Source organism: Cyphomyrmex costatus, unplaced genomic scaffold (genome assembly GCF_001594065.2).
Source record: "Cyphomyrmex costatus isolate MS0001 unplaced genomic scaffold, Ccosl1.0 scaffold1540, whole genome shotgun sequence".
NCBI lineage: Eukaryota > Metazoa > Arthropoda > Insecta > Hymenoptera > Formicidae > Cyphomyrmex > Cyphomyrmex costatus.
Genome location: NW_017275545.1, coordinates 35,699 through 56,984, shown reverse-complemented (window position 1 = coordinate 56,984; position 21,286 = coordinate 35,699). Strand labels below are relative to the sequence as shown.

General features: G+C 33.7%; 1 protein-coding gene across 3 annotated transcripts; it reads right to left on the bottom strand.

The window, feature by feature from the left end:
• Positions 1-1,561: 1,561 nt before the first annotated feature.
• On the bottom strand, positions 1,562-19,079 carry Chsy (Chondroitin sulfate synthase). Of its 3 annotated transcripts, XM_018552153.1 has the most exons (7): positions 17,248-17,474; positions 10,917-11,428; positions 10,435-10,832; positions 6,586-6,726; positions 6,147-6,327; positions 3,502-3,858; positions 1,562-2,966 (listed from the first exon to the last, which is right to left on the bottom strand). In XM_018552153.1, exons 2-7 carry the CDS (start codon positions 11,248-11,250, stop codon positions 2,011-2,013), a joined length of 2,367 nt encoding a protein of 788 aa, XP_018407655.1. In that variant the 5' UTR covers positions 11,251-11,428; positions 17,248-17,474; the 3' UTR covers positions 1,562-2,010. The 3 variants fall into 3 exon arrangements, with proteins under 3 accessions (XP_018407655.1, XP_018407654.1, XP_018407653.1); XM_018552152.1 differs by lacking the exon at positions 17,248-17,474 and adding an exon at positions 19,005-19,079 and having other exon boundaries at positions 10,435-11,428; XM_018552151.1 differs by having other exon boundaries at positions 10,435-11,428.
• Between the last annotated feature and the right edge of the window lie 2,207 nt (positions 19,080-21,286).

Genomic DNA, 21,286 nt, shown 5'->3' with positions numbered 1-21,286 from the left:
TATATCTATCGTCAAACAAAATGTATATTACAAATTATCTGCTGCATTTCTAATTATACAATATTTGTCTTGCTTTTGATAAGTCGAAAGTTCAATAAGTTATCACATGTAGCACGAGTTATTAAATCGATTTATTTCTTCGATTCTCATAACGCAGCAGTTATTTTTAACTAAAGTTTGACCCGCTTTGCGCTTCAGATTACAGAGTTTCCCAGAAACTGCAATCTATTTAAATCGAATTCCATGAATGATTGACTTTTTAATACCATAATACACTTTAAATATTGATAAGAAAGTTACAATGATATATTGACACCAAACAAAATTAAGTAATTTCGCGATTTTATACATATCCAGAAAGACTTGTTTAGGACTTATAGTAATAAAATATTTGTAAATAATAATGAAGGCTACGGAATTGTGTCAATTAAAATAATTATAATCGTATCAAAATAAACAGTTATATTGAGATATGAAAAATGTTATTTTTTGTATATTTTAATTTACAAAGATAAAAAGTAAATAAAACTGAAAAATGCTCAAAATATATTTAAAACGTTTAGAGAATAAATTAATTAAATGTTTTTATATGATACTTTAATAAATAAATTGATTATGTGAAGTAAATTAATAAATAAATATAAATATTGTTTTGATAATGTTTTATATAAATATTTTGTATTGTTTACTTCAAATAATTAAATAGCTATTTCGTTTAAAACAATGACATCCAAGAAAGATTTTTCAAGGTTTGTTTTTGTGTATGTACTTATATTTTATATTTAAGTATGACGAATATTAAAAATGAGATGTTATTACTTAACATAATAATTTTATTCAATAAAGCGTGAGTATTATATATATATTCCAATTATTGCAGACAAAACTTTTTACGTATAAATGTATAATATAAAATGCAAAGCGCATAATGCGACAATTTAGAAATATCTACGTCTATGTCGAAATACTTGTAACGATGTGTTTACATTTGGCAGTATACATAAAATCGTGAAGAAATATTTTAAAGGCACGATAATATCACATTTACTTATAACACTTTTATAACTTATAACAAATTTACTACCTAAGCTGACGATTTTATAAATGCTTGTCGTTATGCTCGCGTGATTTTTATAGAACTGTCGGCAATTTTTTTGTAAAAGAGAACGACATGTATTTATTCTTAGCCTCAAGAAAGTTAAAAGAAAAGATCATTAGGCGTAGAAGATAATATCACCATATAAACTAATGACGAGAACTATATTATACATATTTTCTTAACAATTTTATTTGAATTTTTCGTAAAAATTTTTCTTAAAATTCTTTGTATGATTTTAGAATTTTTATATAAATTTCATATAATATATTTGATTTTTTAGATAATTTTTCAAATTATTTGATTTGAAATACTTTTAAGAATATTGAAGAAGTTACATCTTTTCTTTATGTACGTGAATTCTGAAATATTTTAAGATTTTTTATTCTAGTATTTTTGAAGAAAATTTATAAAATTGGACGAATTTAAAAATATTTTTTTTAGAAATCGTTATAAATTTAAATATAAGAAATTTTATGAGATATTATGAATATTTTTTTACCGCGGATGCTTGCAATGACTTTGGTGATCTTTATCGATCGCCAGATCTATCTATTTTCTATCTATTTTTTTCGAAAATTGTGACACCATGTTTTTTGATCAAACTTTTAAAAATTGTTTTCTCGATTAAAGCTTCGATATATACATTTCGTTATACAATAAAATATCAATATTGATTTTTTATTTGCTTTCATGACTCAGACATACTCCATATTTACACAAACACTACGACTAACGAGATACTCTGGCACCCGAAAAGTCATGATTCAGTATTATTCCCTTTAATGTTACATTCGCGTGACTGAAGCTATTATCGAGGCGAGTGTGTAACGAGAAAAATATTTTTACAATTTTCCTTACGATTTCTAATAAAATTGTATTCAACAGCCGATAATTCCAATTTGGTAGATCCATTAACCAGCAGGGTTCGTTTTCTTCTGTCTCCTCTCTTTGGCGAAACGCAGTATGTTCGGATTACTGTAAATCATATTGGCCAAAGTTTCGACTCCGGCGTACGTATCAGCCTTGGATCCCATGCACATGGAAAATTGGAGACTGGAGAGCTCTCTGCTGCACTCTATCTCATGATATACATGCACCAGGTGCCTGTCGGCCGCCCTGAAGATATCAAGACCTGACTTGACTGCTTTCTCGAAGAATTCGACGTCTTCCTTGCCCCAGCCTTGAATCGAGAGATCCAAACCGCCCACAGTACGGTAGTCATACTTATACAGCGAAACTATTCCGAAACCATACTGTCTCCAGTGTCCGGAGATCTCGTTTATAATGAATTTGTCTAGCTTCTTGGCGTCGCTGTAAACGACTTTAGGATCATATTGACTGAAGACAATCGGAAAATATATTCTTCGCCCTAGTAGCGTGTTCAAGCGTATTCTGTTCAGTGCCGAGCTCGTAAATACGACGTCCACGTCGATGAACAGCATTAGATCATCGGCCTGCAACTTTGATGTACCCAAGTCCAGAGCTCGAGCTCTCGAAAAGTCCCCGGAGACCAGTAGAAGCTCTATGCTAGCACTGCGATATTTGTATTTGAGCTGTTCAACCAGATCTATTGTTTTGTTGAAAGTGTTCTCACTTTTGTGCTGATAGAGTACAACGAGCAGTGATGTCTTTTCGCCGCTAGTCAAGCAGACATCCTCGTAGTTCTGAAGAAACCTTTGGAAGACCTCGTAACGGCCTGACAGAGGTAGGATAAAATTGATGATCTTGCTTTGCACCGGATCTTCCTCTTGAGAGTTGAAATTGAAATTCAGGAAGCCACCGTGGAATAAATTACGAATAGATTTGTTGTCTGATTTCTGTCGAGGTTGAACTTCGACACCATTTATTGTTTCGCGCATCTCTAATCCTACGAGAACATTTAATGTCTATTAAATTTAAGATAGTACTTAATAGAGACTATTTCAATAATATTTCTTTATTTATTATCATAAATTTTATCAATTATGCTAGAACCTAATAAAATCTTTCATTTTAATTAAAATGGTTGTGTATGCATAAAATCATAATTCGATAAATTATTAATAGCTTATGTTATATTTTCAGCAGAACAATTATAATTTTGTGTTTCAAAACAAATGTTCTCTGATAATTTAATTATTTAAACATTAAAGGATGTTCATATTTTGTTTAACACTTATACGTATACTATTATAATAATAACATTATTTAAGAGATAAAAAAATATGTCTCATGGATATCAAAAGATCAATTAATTTTTGGTATAATAATTTCATTCTATATATATCACAGTCAAAATGTTTACTTTAATAAATGTATATACACTTACTACTGCAGACTACAGTATAAATATACTGATTGAGTTAACACACTGTTACATACATATATGTACTATATCAATGTAAAAAGCATAGTAGTCGTACCAGTAAAATGTTGATGGAGATAAACGTGTCTTCGAACGGGAAGAGTGATCTTCCTGCCTCGGTACTTTCGATAGACCAACAGAAGATCTAATATTGTATCAGCTCCGTAAGAATTTACCCTCCTGTATCCATAAAGAGCAGACCGTTCTTCAACTACGCGACCCCGTTGCCTTGAATAGGAATTAATGGAAGCCATGACCTCTCTCGTAATATCTTCTAGACCTTCTTTGATGTCGCTATGAATACGTCGCCTGGGATTAGAATCGGTCAAACTGTATTCCAATTTCAAGAGAAAGTCCCACGGGATCACTTCGTCACTCGTAGCTGGTTTGAACGAACGAAGACTCGCCGGCACACCTGCACAAACAAGAGTTTATTCAGCAAATTAATGAATGCAACCGGTTTTTCTGTAATTAACACCGAACGTCAAAACTTCTTAAGAATACTTCGCAAATTCGAGATCAAAAACACCTTAAAATTCAAACAATTTGAAAATTAAAATATAAATGAAGAGATAAATGAAATAAATCATTTTGCAGTGTTTAACAAATATTAAAAACAAATTATACGATTCATTGTATAATTTAATTAATGTCTGATATTTCGAAAAAAATAAAAGGATCAATGCGCATGGAATATGCTAGTAAAAAAAAAAACATATTAATACGTAAATTAAAAATTCAATATTAGAGTATAAATTATTGTTATAATTTTATTGAGTCAATTTTTAAGACAGTATTGGAAATTATATTTACGACTTGGAATTATAAAAACTTAATATAATTTCATTCAGTAGTTTGGAAATAAAAGAAAATGTATAAACATCAAGCTTTTGTGATTAATCACACTGTGCATTGTTGCTAATCCATGACTACGTCGCACGACATATTCGATACAAAAATTGCATTTCTTTGTACCAAGCGTTACAAAAATGACAGAAAATTAATTGGAGGAAGCAAGTAAATGTGGTAATTTCCTCTAAGATCTCAATGTTCCGTGAACCGTGATCTCGATTGTAGTTTTTTATTGGCAAACTATGCCCGACTTAGTTTTCCGTCAGTTAATTCAAATTTATTGCAACGAACTCATGTATATAAATTATATATTATATGAGTTTTTTTTTTATATTAAGTTAGGTATATATTATCAACGCGATAATATGGCAATCGCTAAATCTGGAAGTGTGGAAAATCGAATGGTTGGAATAAAAATAGAGAGGCTTTCTCAATTATTTACATTTGATAAATATATCGAAACATACGCTTAGTTCCAATCCTGCTAAATTCATTAACTCATATTGAACAATCAAACTAAATAATATTAATTTTTAAAATCGTCTAATCGAGACATTTTTATGGGCGAAATATTATTACAAGAAAACATTAAATTACAACAGATTTAAAGAGATTTATGTTTTTTGTTACAAATTTTAAGTAAATAAAGATTTCTTTTTATAATAAATCTTTGAACTTTCTTTTATTATTTTCTAATTTTAACATACTCTTATCATTTAACAAATAAATATCAAGCGCGAAAAAATTATTTTAGTATTTTTTTTTTGTAAAAATTATTTATTCATTTATTTTTATTTTTTTGAAAGTTCTGTAAAAGGGTAAAAGATTAACAATTTCAAGGTTAATTCTTCAAAGATCAAAAATTGATAAGATCACGAAATAAGTTTTTACCAATATTGAAATTTATACAGATCTCTTTTATCTCTTAATGTATTTCTCATGGAATTTAGATCTGCAAACGAAACGTTGTTGATGAAATATAATACGAGCAACTATGCGACGACGCAACGTTACGCGTTATGATTCTTGCGTTTCTGAGATTGCGTATTCAATTTCAAATAGAATTACAATCCCTTTGGAATATAATTTGACATGTTGTCCCGATAATGGCACGTCGATGCAAGCCATGCATTAAGGTGACAGATAACCGCGGCGTAGTTGTTTATGGAAGTACGCAATAAACGCGGAAGCGTTAATTTAACAGCAATATACAGTAAAAGTTTTACGATCAAAAAATGTGGGTTATTATCATTCTAAAGATATTTTATGGTTTGGGGGGAAATTATAGGAATGTAAATAGAGGAAGCAACGATAATGTATGAACATAACAAAGGAGTGCGAAATAACAATGCGGAATATTCATTAGAAAAACAGTTATGCATGTATAATTTACGAGCCTGAGAAGTGATCAACGAAACTTATTAGAAAGACGCGCGAGAGTGTTAGTATAAAAAAAAAAATCGTAATTGCAAATTAGAGTAAACGCATCATTTTATAAAAATATATAAATAAATCTAAAGAATAATAGTTTAAATGATTTTCACGAGTTACTCTTGTCAACAGAAGATAAAAATAAGATAAAATAAGAAAACGCAAAGTTATATGTGTATATAGGACAGTATTTACAGTCTGTTCTTATTTCAAAACTCGTTTTAAGTAATACATATCTTAAGATGCTAATATGGCTTTCTGATTGGTTCATGACATCTTAAGATTGTACTTGACAGTCTTAAATATGAGAACCGACTACAAATACCGTCTATACAAAGAGAAGAGGGGAAAGAAGCAACGCAAGTTCAGCTCTTATATCGGCGCGCGACGGTTTGTAATGACGGAAGTAAGAAATCATACCCAGTATGTCCGTGTCGCCGGGATAATCCTCAGAATTAGGATCGACCGGAAAGAGACGTATGCCTTCCGCTATTTCGTAGCTCTTCAAGGCTTCCAGGCTCACCCCCAACACCTGGGCCATCGTGTAAATGTCTCTGTGCAAACGGATCCTCTCTTGCTGCAGGTCTTGTATTTGCAATCCCTGATGGAATATTTTGCGCATTATAATTTTTGCAAAGATAACGTTTTAGTAAACACATTTTCACCAAAACGGCAATTATGATACGTCAGAGATATGACCTGTAAAAGTCGCGAGGCGATTTATTCCTTGCATCGCTTACGTTACCTCGTTCGCTATGTAACGGTTATCAAATTACTTAACAGTTCACAGATAGGTAAGTAGTTTTTTTCACGTAACTGTAGTGTTTACCGTAATTATGATACGTAATGCGATACCAACCCTCATATAATTGTGGAGTCTGTACATGTGAGGCGGACTTTTCACAGGATGCAAAGTAATGGCACGATGAACCTCCTTCTTCTTGAGATTTCCGGTGAACGCCTGGGCCCCGCTGCTATTGTGATAAAGAATCGACTGCATCTGTGCGGAATCATCATGAGTAGTATATCATGAGTATTGTCAATTTCAAGAGCAATGATAAGTAATATTGTATAGTAAAACTATATTTTTTATGCACGATCGTATCAATTATTTTCAATAATCTTTTCTTCTTTCCGCACATATTTTTTATTTTTTTTTAATTTAGCAAAAATAATGAGACTTTATTTAATAGTAAAATCATTCAAATATGACATGATTTTCGAACGTTTTGCTTCCAAGACAAAATGAATTTAAGCATGACGAATTATTCAATTGGGAGACAAGCGTTTACGCTTGATTAACGCGACAATAACATCGCGTCTACCGATTCCGCACAGCCTAATATACATATGAATTCATCCCGAATTAATATGTCTGAATGCGCGCGCAAGCGAAGCGTATCAAACGTGCAATTAGTACGCGGGCAGAGAAGCGGAGTTAAAGTACAAACTTCCTGCCTGTGCGCGCACTACGACCTACAATAATTACCATTAAGAACGTCCTATTCGGAGCGCCTGGACCGAAATGCGATGCGGGTGTTAATTATAACTTATAACACTGGGTGTGGTGGTTTCTTATTTCGTAGAATTATGTCGGCTTCGCTTGATGACGAATATCTCGAAAAGTCGCTCGCGTGATTTGCTCTGGCAGTTACGTAAAGAAATCTATCACGCTTAGAATTTTATGAAACGTTTGCGCTTTCTCGAAAAGCGCCTTTCAATTCGAAAGACTTGATGAAAGAAAGTGAAGTAATTATATATATATATATATATATATATATATACCTATCCTTATCTGTCTATTATTTATTCTTGTTGTTTACTTTACTATACTTCATTTTCTTTCTTTGCGTTATATGGTAATCTTTAATTTTTTTTTATTTTTATATATTTTTGTATTATTTTAGTATTTGTATAATATTGTTTTTTTACTTTTCTCTTTAATTATTTTTATTCTTTAGAAGATCTTGCCTTAGAATGGTACTAAACACCTCTCTCTCTCTCTTTCTCTCCTTTCTCTTATATTTATCTATTTCTCGGAATACCAGAGCAATTTATCAATCCCATTTAGATTAAACAAACGCTTTTTACTTCGTCAATATTGTTAAAGACCACTAATCTCGCAAGATTAAAGCTCAGTACATATATCGCAGCCCCATTATTGGTTTCTTCGCCGTAATAGTCGCGGCGAAAGATGTTGTAACAAAGGCGTGACCTACTGCCGGGATCAGTAAACCCTTTATCGAGTCTTATGCATGCCTCGATCAATCAATCGTGCGTATTAAACGCGCACGCATTGGACGATCATGACGAATGCTGCGCGGGCGTTACATCGGGACGGTATGTTAAGTGTTTCGACCTTACGTCGAGTTTCAAGACGACAATAGATGGTCTAGCTCTGTGGGTCAGCAGGCTACGATTTGTTCGGGCCTAATGAATGACATCCTCATCCGTGCACTTTACCTTTCGTCGCGGCAGCGATATGAACGTGTATCGGAAGCCATACGCAACCACGTAAGTGCACCGCGGTCGTACATTGCGCTTTCGCCTCTTCGAATGAATAATGAATGATTATATCAACGAATGAATTGTTAAACACGTTTACTTATGTATACGTCTTCGAATTTATCATCGCCGTTCTTAATATTCGTCTTCGTTACGATGTCGAAGTTGATACGTCTGTTTTGAAAAGCTTTATTTCGCAAATTAAACAGGCTTCATTTATAGCATTAATTATAAAATTGTTTATTTTTATTTTATATTTATATGCATGTGCGATATCAAAATTTATGTATGATTCTTTCTTGAACAAATTTTTTGTTTTATTATTATACAAAATCTATCCTTTTATTTAGATCCGCTTTGGAGTTAGCGCATCAATTTAACTTCATTATCGCGACATTCGAAGCGCTTTAAAGCACTTCGTGTGAACAAATTGTTACTTAAGCGGTACAGTCTAATATGACTGCGAGTGCAAAGATGAAGAAGAATGATTCGATCTGGCCACTGGGTTAGCACAGTACAATTCACTTTTACTCAACGACCAACATCCTCATTTGTACCTTCCAACCTAATCCGCTACGGACGTGTCCGTACATGATGCAGATGCGCGCGGTACATGTATTTAAATCAACGATGACGTGTCGGGTGTACGCCTATTATGTGAGCATCGCGTCCTGATTCCTGATCAAGTTACGCATAATTTAATTTGGGATTTAACCGGTTTAAAGGAAATTAACCTTTCAACATTTTGAAATGACTAATCGTTCAATGTGGAAACAATTGAGCTATTAATAAACGATTGGAGCGAGAAAAATGCGCCGGGACATTTTTAAGTAATAGGATTTTTAATCCAAGGGTATTATTTCTAATAGTATAGAAAAACTAATTTATTATTTTAAAAGACGTATTAAAATTACATGGAAAAATGATTGTTTTATTTTTTCATGTTTTTTACATCTTTGAGCCAAAAATTTTTGGACTTAACTACGTAATTTAGTTACGTATGATTGTTGATGTCTAAAAAAAACAAGATCATTATCGAGAGAGAGAAAGAGAGAGAGAGACCTGGTGTAAACATTAAGTTTCTCAAAATTTTTAAAGAAAGGATGGTATTTCGAGATCAAAGCCAAATACTGCTTCAGTGCGATGTATAATTCGCACGTTGGTTTACAGCCGCTCTGGTCCGATCATTGTGAGTTGAGAAGCGCAGAAGTAGAAGTGTGTACCACGTCGGATAAACTAGCGGCGTCTAATCTTCCTTGCGTATGTGTTAATCAACAAATCGTTTCGTGTCACGTACATGCGTTTCTGCGAGTGCTAAAGCCTCAGAGGAAGAAATTGGACGACCAGAATAGCTCTAGTATCACGCGAGTAACAATAAAACCGATAATATGGCCTTACAATTCGCAGAAAAGACACAAAAGAAAATCTTTTGTGACTATCGATACAATAGCCGTGTTCCAACATACATTACCAGTAATGAAAATCTATAGTTTTTGTTACATATTATACATTATATGTATGTTTCAGTACTGGTGGTGCGTATCGAAACATAAACAATAACGGAATTATTATGGGTCGAATTGGTTGAAAATGAAAGAAGTTCAAGATTAACATCATAGTCGGGATGTTTTAGACCGAATGTCGCAGTTACAAAGTTTTGTTAAAGATAAGTCATCGTTTCAAAACTCAGAAAAACGGTGATTTCGATAAATATGCAGACCAGCCTACAATAATATTTTGATAATCAGATACCATGTACTTGTATACATATACTTTTATCAGCTTATGATAAGATAAAACGTTTGGGTTCAGGGTTACCATTACACGACGTATACTCTTGCTCTCGGTGATAAAACAAACGAATCGATAGCAAAGTGTAAGCATTCTTCAAAAAGAAGAAATAAATAAGCTTTACAAATAACTCTTTCGAACATTTCTCTCGTATCTATTTTATTTATTTAAAAATAAAAAAAATCATTTCTCGACTTGAAAAAGATAATTCCCAAACTATTACAGATTTAAAAAAAAAAAAAAAAAGGATTTTTGTAATCTTTGAAAATATTTCCTAAGAATATATTTTTCAATGATTTAGAAAATAAATTTTTCTCTTTAGTCTTTTTAGCTTTATTTGTTTTCAGATCTCTTGTAATATAATCACACTAATGTCATTTTTCTATAAATATTATGATCAAAAAGGAATTACCTCGTAGCTCCAAGTGCAAGGGATTCCAGCATACTTTTTTACGCATCTTCCCAGCTCGACGTCCTCGTGCGTGGTGTACAAATGACGCAGGCAGTACTTGATGTGTGGCACGATCCTCCTAAGCGTCTCCCTGGATAGCACTACTCCCGGGCCACCCATGCAGAAGTTCTCATCGTACTCTAACGATAGTAGTCCGAACTCCTCCGAGTTTCCTCTGCCGGCCTGTCCAATGTACATTGCCCTTCGAGAATCGACAGACCTCAGCAGCGTTTCCAATCGATCTGGCCTCACGTATACATCATCGTCAGCCCTCAAAAACCATTCGAAACGATCGCCAAAGTTGTTCCACATGTATTGTAACATCATAAAGGACTTTTTTTGCGGTGGATAGGTGTCATCTACTCGTGGAAGTGGCACTAGAGGTAAATCTGGACAGTTTTCAGGAACCGTCGAAAACTCTGACGAAAAGAAGGCTATTTTACCGGGTAATTCCTTGCCCCACGTCTCGTAGACGGCTTTGGCTCGCGTGTCCAGATACTTTTGAGCTGTCATTACGCCCACAAACACCAGATTCGAAGTGGAGTTGTTGATTCGCTCGTCATCTTTCAGCCATGGCATGTTTTGCGCTGATGTTTTTAATGATGATCGAAAAACGGGCATGGAAGTCCAAATGGCGATCTGCTGCTGCTGATTAAAGACAATCAGACGGTAGCTGAGAATCAGAAAACCCAGGATCAGGCCCACGAGGAGGCCCAAAAAGGCGCTGCCCACTCCACGCCGCTTACGCATCACTGGGTGATACGTCACCTCTCCCATTTGCACTCTTTAGGGGTTCCTGGGTCTTCGGTCGAATTCATCTTCGTCATGGTGCCCGCTATCGTCAACTCAGGTATAGTAATTAGGTTCAGTCTCGTCAGATGATATCCTTCCAATCCCATCGCTGTATCCGTTATTAGAATAGAGAACCTTTTTTCATAGTGTAAAAAATTCCATCCTGTGGATAAAATTATTTTGTTATTTAGGATTTTTTAAATAAAAATTATTTATGTCTTAAAAATTTTTCATATATATGTTATTTTATTCAGATATTTCTCTAGAAGTAGAATTGTATTTTTATCTATTATACATATATGTATTACAATTTTAAATTCTGTTTTGCTAATATATATATTTTTTTTTTTCAAACAAAAGTGTTATATTCTATTTATGAATATAATAATTTATTAAAACTTGTCATGTAATGTATTATTTTACTATTATTTACCGTTACATTTTGTCATAAATTAGGAGAGAGAGGGGGGGGGAGAGAGAGAGAGAGAGAGAGAGAGAGAGAGAGAGAGAGAGAGAAGTACATATTATAGTTTTATATCAAATAATACTGCAGACTTTGTATCTTAAAATACTACTTTCTAAGAAATCTTTCGTAGAAGGGAGACTTCTAGCAGGAACAAACGATATCCTGTCTGGACAGAAACGTGTTTGAGATTTTAAATTTAAACGAATTCTACGAGATGGACCTTGATTTATGTTCCTTGTTATTTGTAAAATAAACTTCATCTGTGTTTGATCTTCGTTTCTTTTCGCGAAGTTGTTTTAACTGATTAGTCATTCCTCTTTTACATAAGATCTTTACAAATCTTGATGCGTTAGTATTTAACAATATAACTTTAATTAATAGATAAATATAAAAACAGATTTTTACAGCAAATCTCACGTCAAATTTTTCTTTCGAAATGTCGAATGAAGCCATATCGCATCGCCTTGGAACGACGCCGACAGAAGAATATCTCGTAAGAATGTGAGCGCGTTTGATAATCTGAAACCAAAGTAAATTAATCAAAGTAAAACAATTGAGATTGAATCAGCAATCACGAAGAAATCGAAACTAATATGTACATCTATACGGCGGCTTTAAAGAACGAGGTCGCACACGTGCTAAGCATGACCGACTGAAATTGACGACGTCAACAATTATATACTCAAATGTTTTATTTTTCATAATAAAGCATTACTTGCGAAACAAACACTTTATTATAATATTGAATGATGTTTGAGCGTATACATCGATTTGTATCCATCTTCATAGCATAGATCAATTAGTATTCATGATTTTTTTACAGTTTACTTTTATTTATATGTATATATACAGGGTATTCCATTTTAATTAATCCTGTCAATTTTTCAAAATTATTGATGATATAAAAAAATGTTTCAGATAAAAGAGTGGAAAGGTTTCAAAGGAGGAGTGTATTTTGGTCACGTTGTTTTTTTAGGCGTTAAAAAGATATGAAGATAATCTTCACTTTTTTTTTTAAGATAAAATTACATAATTTTGTTTACATAACACGAGCTTTTTAATTTTTGACAAATTTTGATAGGAATTATAAAATATTTAGTAAACTATTAATTTTTGGTAACTGTGTACTTTAATATTTTATGCGCTAAATAATGATATGAACTAATTGATGTAAAAAAAACACGTTATTGTTTTTTATTAAAAATTTGCAAATTACATAATTATTTAAACCAATAATTTCGAAGAAAATTCATTTAATTGATTAAAATGAGACACTCTGTATGCGGATTATAAATATAATTGAGAAAAATAGAATCTTATCAAAATAGAATTTTTAATTTTACTGTATCTTACGGTTATGGTTAAGTATTGCGTAATTTACGGTTATCTAGAAAGTAGCGTATCTTTCCGGTTGGAAAGAGCCCCGGGTCTTAATAAGTTGTTGCAATTATTCACGGGTCGACGGACATTACGCCGACTCAAGAAAAATCTTTTTGCATGATTGGTATCTAATGTTTGGTCAGGCGACCTGTGATAACGGAAATGGGAACAAAGCAAGCTCTGTGTATAGAAAGTTGTGAAATATATAGCGGACCTCGAGAAATGAGAACCCGACGCCGTTACACACACACACACAGTGAATTAACCATGCCAGTTCTATTATTTTTATAATCATGCCCAAAAATGTGACGTTTCGTTCGTGAATTAGCGTGCAATTACGTAACACACGCGAGTATTACGTATATTTATAATTAACAATTAATAGTAGTATTAATGCCTTCGAATGACGTTTTCTTCGATGTCATTCTATTCAAATTAGTACAAACTAAATCTTCGTGATTAAATGTTTGTTAAGAAAATATGTAAAAATGTTTTTTCAGCAAACAACTGCTGATGAAGTTCTGCTGAACGTTTTAGTTAAGAAATGACGAAATTCTACGCTGTTTTTGAAAGAAGAGCGAAATTCTAATCTTTTCGCTATATAATGAAAGAGTCGATAGATTCCTATCACTTTTTTTTTGCTTTGAGCGCCCTTTCTAAATAGCATCTACATCGTTATCTCTAATTTATATTCTTTCAAATCGGCGTAGACAAAGGATCGACCCTTGGCAAAACCGGTTTCTGACCAACCATTATATGTGCATATCGACAATATAGTTTTGAATAATGAAGCGTTTTTAAGATAAATTTTTGCAATTTCGTCGAGTTACGAAGGTCGCATGCGAATTTATCAGTTTTTATTGTGGTACATGTATCACTCGTGAAAGAACTTTTAAAAGTTTCTTCTTTTCAAAAAATGATCGCTGACGAAGATTAATATAATTTTGCAATTCTGCGTAATTTAAATTTTTATCTGAATGACTTAAATTTTAAACAGAATGTTTACAACGAAATTGTCTTCAGTTGCACGTACGAACTTTTCAATCGGATTATTAGTTTTTAAAAAACAATTAAAAAAATAACGATTTTATGTCGCAAAATCGTGACCTCTTTTTTAAAACAGCGCCATTTCGTCTAAAATTATTTTATCAAAAAATCCGTACGTGCAACTGAAACTATACTCATATACTTTAAAATAAAATAAAAAAAATTTATTTTAGAGCTCCCCCGTTCAGACGCAGCACGAGCGCCCGTGCACCCATGTTTTTTCAGACGAGGTGCACATCAATGAGTACTGAAGCTACAAATATTAATATTATTCAATGAATTTTTTTTAATAATTTCGTAAATGTATGTACTTCGAATATATAAAAACAATAATTCATACAAGCTATTAGTTTTCAAAAACAATTCACAAAAAGAGCCTTTTTTTCGGCTGTCACTCTGGCATTTCCCTTTAATAATAACGACTCTTCCGCTGCTGGTGCGACTTAGGTTCTTTGGCAATATCTCGAATATTTGAAGGTCAATTTTCCAAAATCAAGATAACGGAATGGATAATTAAACTTGTAATAATACGCGGTTTACTAATTCATTATTTATAGGATCGCGGCCGATTGTTATCGTCGGTTATTTCTAGGCAAATTATCGTACGCCTGCTTCCGTTCACACGTATCACGCGTGGAATCATTAGATGAAGAGACGCGTAACTCTCTTCCCTTAAAAATTCATTCAAAGGTCAATTACATATGCTCAACTTACGCAATACTATCACAATGTGGTTGGGCGACGTATCATCTCAACGCTCTATGCTGAGATCGCTTCTCGTGTAATTATTAAATTATACATCCACAGAATACATTAATCACTCTTCCAATTACATCTTTTTTTAAAGCATATCGCACACATGTCAACATATCTTAATTGCTTTATTAAACACGATGTATTTATTTAGTCTGCAAACCACGCTGCATCTTCACGATTTTTTATCAATTGTATCATAAAACATATTTAAAAAAAAAACTGTAATATATTAATAAATGATACCTAATTCGCGTATTTTCTACAAAAAGACAAAAAAAATTGCATACAGAAAAAAAATGTGTCAACAGCATTATTTTAATTGAAAATAATTTTGTTAATTCAATAACACTATTAACGAAAAAAAAATACTTTAGTTTTAATAAAATTATATTTGTAGAAATGTATACGGAATCGCCAATCGATACTGCAAAGATTCAAAAATAAAAACAGCTAAATCTATGAAACCGCTCAACAAACTTCGACAACGCAGATGCGCACTGAGTATCGATTACAGTTAACTCTTTCTAGCGGCTCTTCCGTTACCACATGCAGAAAAAGAAAATGCGTCGCGCGTCAGATGTGAGAGCTGTTGAGGCCGAAACTCACGACTTCCGTCGACTCGTCGCGTCTGCGAGATTAGAGTCCGTGAGAGTAGCCGGTACGATGTAATCGCGATTACACGCACGACTCCTCGAATCCACGAAATCCCGGTATTCGTCCCGTTAAAGGATACGCTCCGGAATGACGTGCACAAACGAGCGCGTAAGAGAGGCGGGAGAACCGGTTTAAGCCAAAAGTCGGCGTTGCGGAGGATGCCACTAGTTCGAAGCATTTGGCTCGGTTTAGTCGATTAAGCTATATATCCACACAAACTTGCATAACCGCATAAACGTATGCATAAAAAAAATTATCCAATCACATTTTACATGCATCTTTATAAGGGAAATGCGATTGGATAATTTTCTTTATGCATGCGTTTATGCAGCTATTCAAGTTTGTGTGGATATAGCTTTAATACCAGGGAAACGACGAAATATCGTGTTTTAAGTCAAGGCGGGACTTAAAAATGAAAAAATTACAGGTTTATGCGAAATGTTGCAAAAACAGCGAGGAAGTAAAGACGAATTGGCGGCGTCATCGGGACCTTGATTACGAGTTTGTAGACGCGATAGTTGCTCCGAAATTTATTCGTGGATCGAAGTGGGAAGCTTATTTATTAATTTAATATGTAATTTTCAGAATATATATTTAATTACAAAAAGATTAAAAGATGTTTTCCATATAAATTGTGCAATGAACTAAGATGAGAAATTTTAGAAATTATGTGTTGCTCAATGAGAATTTCGATTGTTATGTGAAACTCTATATTTATCCGGTTGCGGTTTTCAATTTCAATGAAATAGTATTAAAATATATTGTAGGTACAAGAGATCAATTTTTTTTTATAGCAAATTAGATTTTATTATTTGTACGTTTTAATGTATGTAATCTGGTGAATTGGTTCTACGTAAAATTAATTAATTAAACATAATGAGCAATGCTAGAAGAAGATTTGATATTCTAGCAATCACAACTTGAACGTTTTATATAATTATTTCAACAAAATTATTATTTTCAAATCTGTATATTTTGCTAAATTTTTAAATACTTTAACACAAAACACAAAATTATATATGTGTATAATTATATTGTATATATATATATATATATATATATATATATGCACATATAATTTTGTAAAATACGATCTTCCAAGATATAAATATATATATATCCTCTGGAAGATCGTGTTTTACAAACGCGTGAAGTTTCCAAAAATACTCGAAGGCGTCTTTTAATAAAACGACCGGGTGTCTAGAAACACGTTATGGTTAGTCGGTTGCGGAAATGCCGGTTTATATTAATGACATGAGTACATATCGCCAAGATGAAGTCGCAGCCGTCGTCGCTGCATGGTTAACTTTTGAGAGCGAAGGAGAGGAAGCTTCCTCGACGAAGGGAATGCCGTTTAATTGTTCCCACAGACAGGGAGACGCGCGGAATCATTTGGCTGACCGCTAGCAACGACCACGACCAGATTGTTGCGGTCGTGACTCGAATCGAGAAGATGATCCGGGAAACAGAAAGAGAGAGAGAGAGAGAGAGAGAGAGAGAGAGAGAGAGAGAGAGAGAGAGAGAAAAAGAGATCACTCGATCGACCGGTAAACTGAGGACGACCGTAGAAGAGTCATCGACTCTCTCGCGACACGAGACCACGGCGAATCGCTTCGCCGTTTGTCGGACGAACTTATTTCATGGTCTAGCAGACCCTCGTGGGAATCGAAGATTCTTACCAAAAATGTTATCATGTGTGTGCTCGTAAGTCCGTCGTATAAGTGAATTCCTTAGACGGTGAGTGCGCGTTCCAGGCGTCATTAATCGGAGATTTTATCGGGGATGTATATTTCCTCTCCAGTGACTCAAAGTACTGATATGTGAGTTCCACTCCTGTTTGACTCGACTTTTAAGTGCCTATCACCTATCGGTGATGAAGAATGACAACTCTCGAGCTGTCCTGAAAACTTTTAATTTACAACTTAATCGAAAATATATTTCTACGTTTTTGTCACTCGTTATGATCGATAAAGGATGCATCGAGATTTGCTCAACATTAGAGACCCTATAATAGAATTTTATTTTTGTTAAAATTCCGTGAGAGAAAAAGATATATGTAATTTTTCTTTGTATATATACTATCTCATTCCAACTTATACTGTTTCACTCTATAACTTTAATTAAGATTATGTAATAATAGGGTTTTGACAAAATCGTTCAGATTCTGACATAGAATTTCTACCCGACGCTAAATGCAAGAACCACATCAGAGAAGGTGCACTAACCCTGCGAGTTCATTGCGATCGACATGCTCACAATCGCCGATTGAATGAGCCGCATCAGCAAACTAGCGATTGGACAATATAAGGGGGGAGATGTGACTGTAACATCAAGTGCTCAGTTACAAAAATTATTAAAAATCAGACTACACCTTTTTTTAATACTTTACATCGGAAACGCGCAATTATGTTCTCTTGAAAAATGTACAACACACTTCTCATTTTTCGTTCAAATCTTCTTATTGCCAAGCAAAAATCTGCTTGTATTATTACAAAAGGAAAAAAAAATTTTTATAGCATGTGAAAAAATATTTTTTTTTCTTCCACAGAGAAAGTTTTGAAATAATTTAATCACTTACAATTGAATCTCTGTCGAATTTGTTAAGTGCAAATATTTAATATTCTATCAAGAAAAATTGAAAGGATGATTGTTGATTGTATATTATATCATATTATATAGGCAAAGAAAGTTGATTATGTTGATATTATAATAAGGCAAACTAATTTTACCGACAAGACTATAAATCTGCACGTGACTAACATTAATTGATTTAAAGCAGCACGCAATGTTTTGCAGAAGAAATGATGATTTCTTCAGAGGGTAGAAAGAATAAATCGAGATATGGTTTATTTTATGTCGTTTTTAATCATAATCAATTGTCACCTTCACGTTTCCGCGAAATGTGCGTGTGATCAGAGACAAAAATAAACCTCCCTCTAGAAAGAGAAACTTACTTTCCAGCACTCGACCAATCCGTTCTTTCGTCAGTGCCACACAAACACACACTCACACACACCGTTTCCGTCCGCACGTGGTGCACTTCTTGCCTTTCACGACGAAAAATACCGCGTATTGTGCGCTTCACCCTCCGGGCGATCATAAAACTTCCACTGACCACACAATTAAACTCGCACTTAAAAATCAAAGGCTACGAACGCGAGTTTCGAGAGTCTTTCGTCAGAAAGAACACAGCCAGCTTATTGCTGATCATTAATTCGATACCAACTTATCGATCACAATGCAAACTCGTTAAATGCTAAAGCAGAGCCGTCTTTTTGAGAGAGAGAGGGGGGGGGAGAGAGAGAGAGAGAGAGAGAGAGAAAGAAAAAAGAAAAAATATCATTATCTTAAAAAAAAAAAAGATAAAACTTTTTCGTAGAAGACTTGCTCCGAATGACTTTTTATTTTGATGATATAATAACGGTGTTTCTTTTACCGGTTTCCTCTCACCCACTTTTTTCCAAGGCAATCCACTCCTGTATCGGAACACGCAACAGAAATCACCAATAAGTTCAAAAAAGATGACAACAAAGGAGCGTCTCTGTTCGTTGAAAAGAAAGCCAATCGCCGGTTCTTTTTTAATATCAGATTTTTATTATCACTGTAGCTTGATAAACGCGATCGAACAATCGTGAGTTACAAAGAGGTTTACTGAGATATAGGCGACAGTTTATAAGAGCACCCTTCTCCCACACCGGAAATGTGATCCAATTAAAAACCGGCGCGGTGGCAGGCAGCGGCGGCGGCGGCAGCCACTTTTTGAATCCGACCGTGGCGCGTGTTGCGAGTAGGATGCCACCGCCGCGACTGAGAGGGCTGAGGAACCGGACTCACCGGACTCTCGTCTGGCGTCGACGGTCACCGCCAAGCAGTGATGCACATTTGTTCCCGTACGTACACTACAGAAAATCATCCACACCACTTTTGCCCCACCAACTGACATCGCGCTCGGCTAGCTTCGGCGCAGAGCAAGCAAAGCAGCGATACAGACTATACATCCTCCTCGCCTTCGGCGGCGCACTAAGAGCAAACGGAACAGCGAGAGAGAACCCGTTTTTCTCTCTCTTTCTGATTGCTTGTTTTCAAGTGAACAAAATAGGGATAGGTAATTTTTTTCAAAAAAGTTGATTTTCGAATCGATGTAGATCGAAAACTTCAAAATTAATTATTCAAACAATTGACGGCAAAGAATCGATCCTTTGATTAAGTTGCAACGTACAATTTATAAATAAAAAAATCAATAAAAACACATAAATACAATACACAATTAATAAAAATTGTGTATACAGTGTATTAACATATACATATTATTAATATTAAGTGGTAGTAATTTATGTATTTTTATATTCTAAATAATAATATAATACAATAGTTTGAGTATTAGAATTAAAATAAAAATAATTTATATGTATTCTAATAATTTCGAAAAGATTATAAGAATACATAAACTATAACTTAATTATAATTTTTCAGAAAAGAAACATAATTTTATCTTTTTATTTATAATACATATACATAGAGAATACGAGTTATATATCTTAATTCTCTGACTTAGTCCATATAGAATCGATCTTCGGTCTTAAGAATCGATTTAAACGAAGCAATAAAATGGATCTAAAAATATTAATCTGTGTAAAAGAAGATTTCTCAAAAAATTGAATCAAAATCGCCCTAAAATTCTTAAATTGAAAACCGAAAATGATTTTTCAGTAATCACGGCCGCTTGGAGCGTATTAATTAAGGAGGAAAGAGACATTCTGGAATATTCTGGATAACATATAAATTTTAATAATCATATACTCCTTCTATGTACTATTAATCTATAATAGTAAAAATGATTTCAGAATGCGATGGTTTATGGTATAAAACGATTCAGATATTAATTACTTTACAATTTTCCATGTTCTGTAAGAATTCAGCGTAATCGAACGCGCAAGATCAGGAGATCCCATGTTGAAATCTTTTGGTAAACCTGTACATCCTTTACATTAAGCCTAATCGATATTGGTCGTAACGTAGATGTCGTAGGTCGCAAGCTTTGTTGTAAAATTGACGCAGTCCAATGCGTCAATTTAAAGTCGCACAACGCTTACGACGCTTGCGACGCCGACGCTACGATATGACTAATGTAGATTAGGCTTTAGGAAACACCTCCTTGATGATCTTGGTCTTGACATATGTTATCAAGGTCATGACAATAATGACTTCGCTACGCGTGGGAAATTGTGCACTCTTAGACAAAGGGGAGGTGAAGTGGATCTCGTTTCGCGTGAAAAGTCGTAGGCCCTTAGGCAAGGGGAAGGTGGGGTGTTTCGCTTAAATGAAAAGTTAAAAAATTATAAATTTTCTATTTTAAGAGTAAATTCTCTGCTTTAAAAATAAAATATAACAATAAATTCCGTCATTTATTCGCGTCAACTTAATATAAAAGAACTCATTATTCTGTATAATTTAGAGTTAGAACAGAACCGCCAGTGCCTCAACGTTTTTGCCAATAAAATTTGACTCTTTTCTCAAGGAGCGACATTACATATTTACTTCCTGTCTAATATTCAGTAAAATTGAACAATTATGTTTAATAGGACAGTGCTCACATTTCACATATTAAATGATAATAAGATTCATTAATTTTGTCAAGTACAAAAAATATTTTTTTATTCCAATTAGCTATGCAATAAATGTGCAATTTAAAAAGATAGATAAATATGAGTCATATAC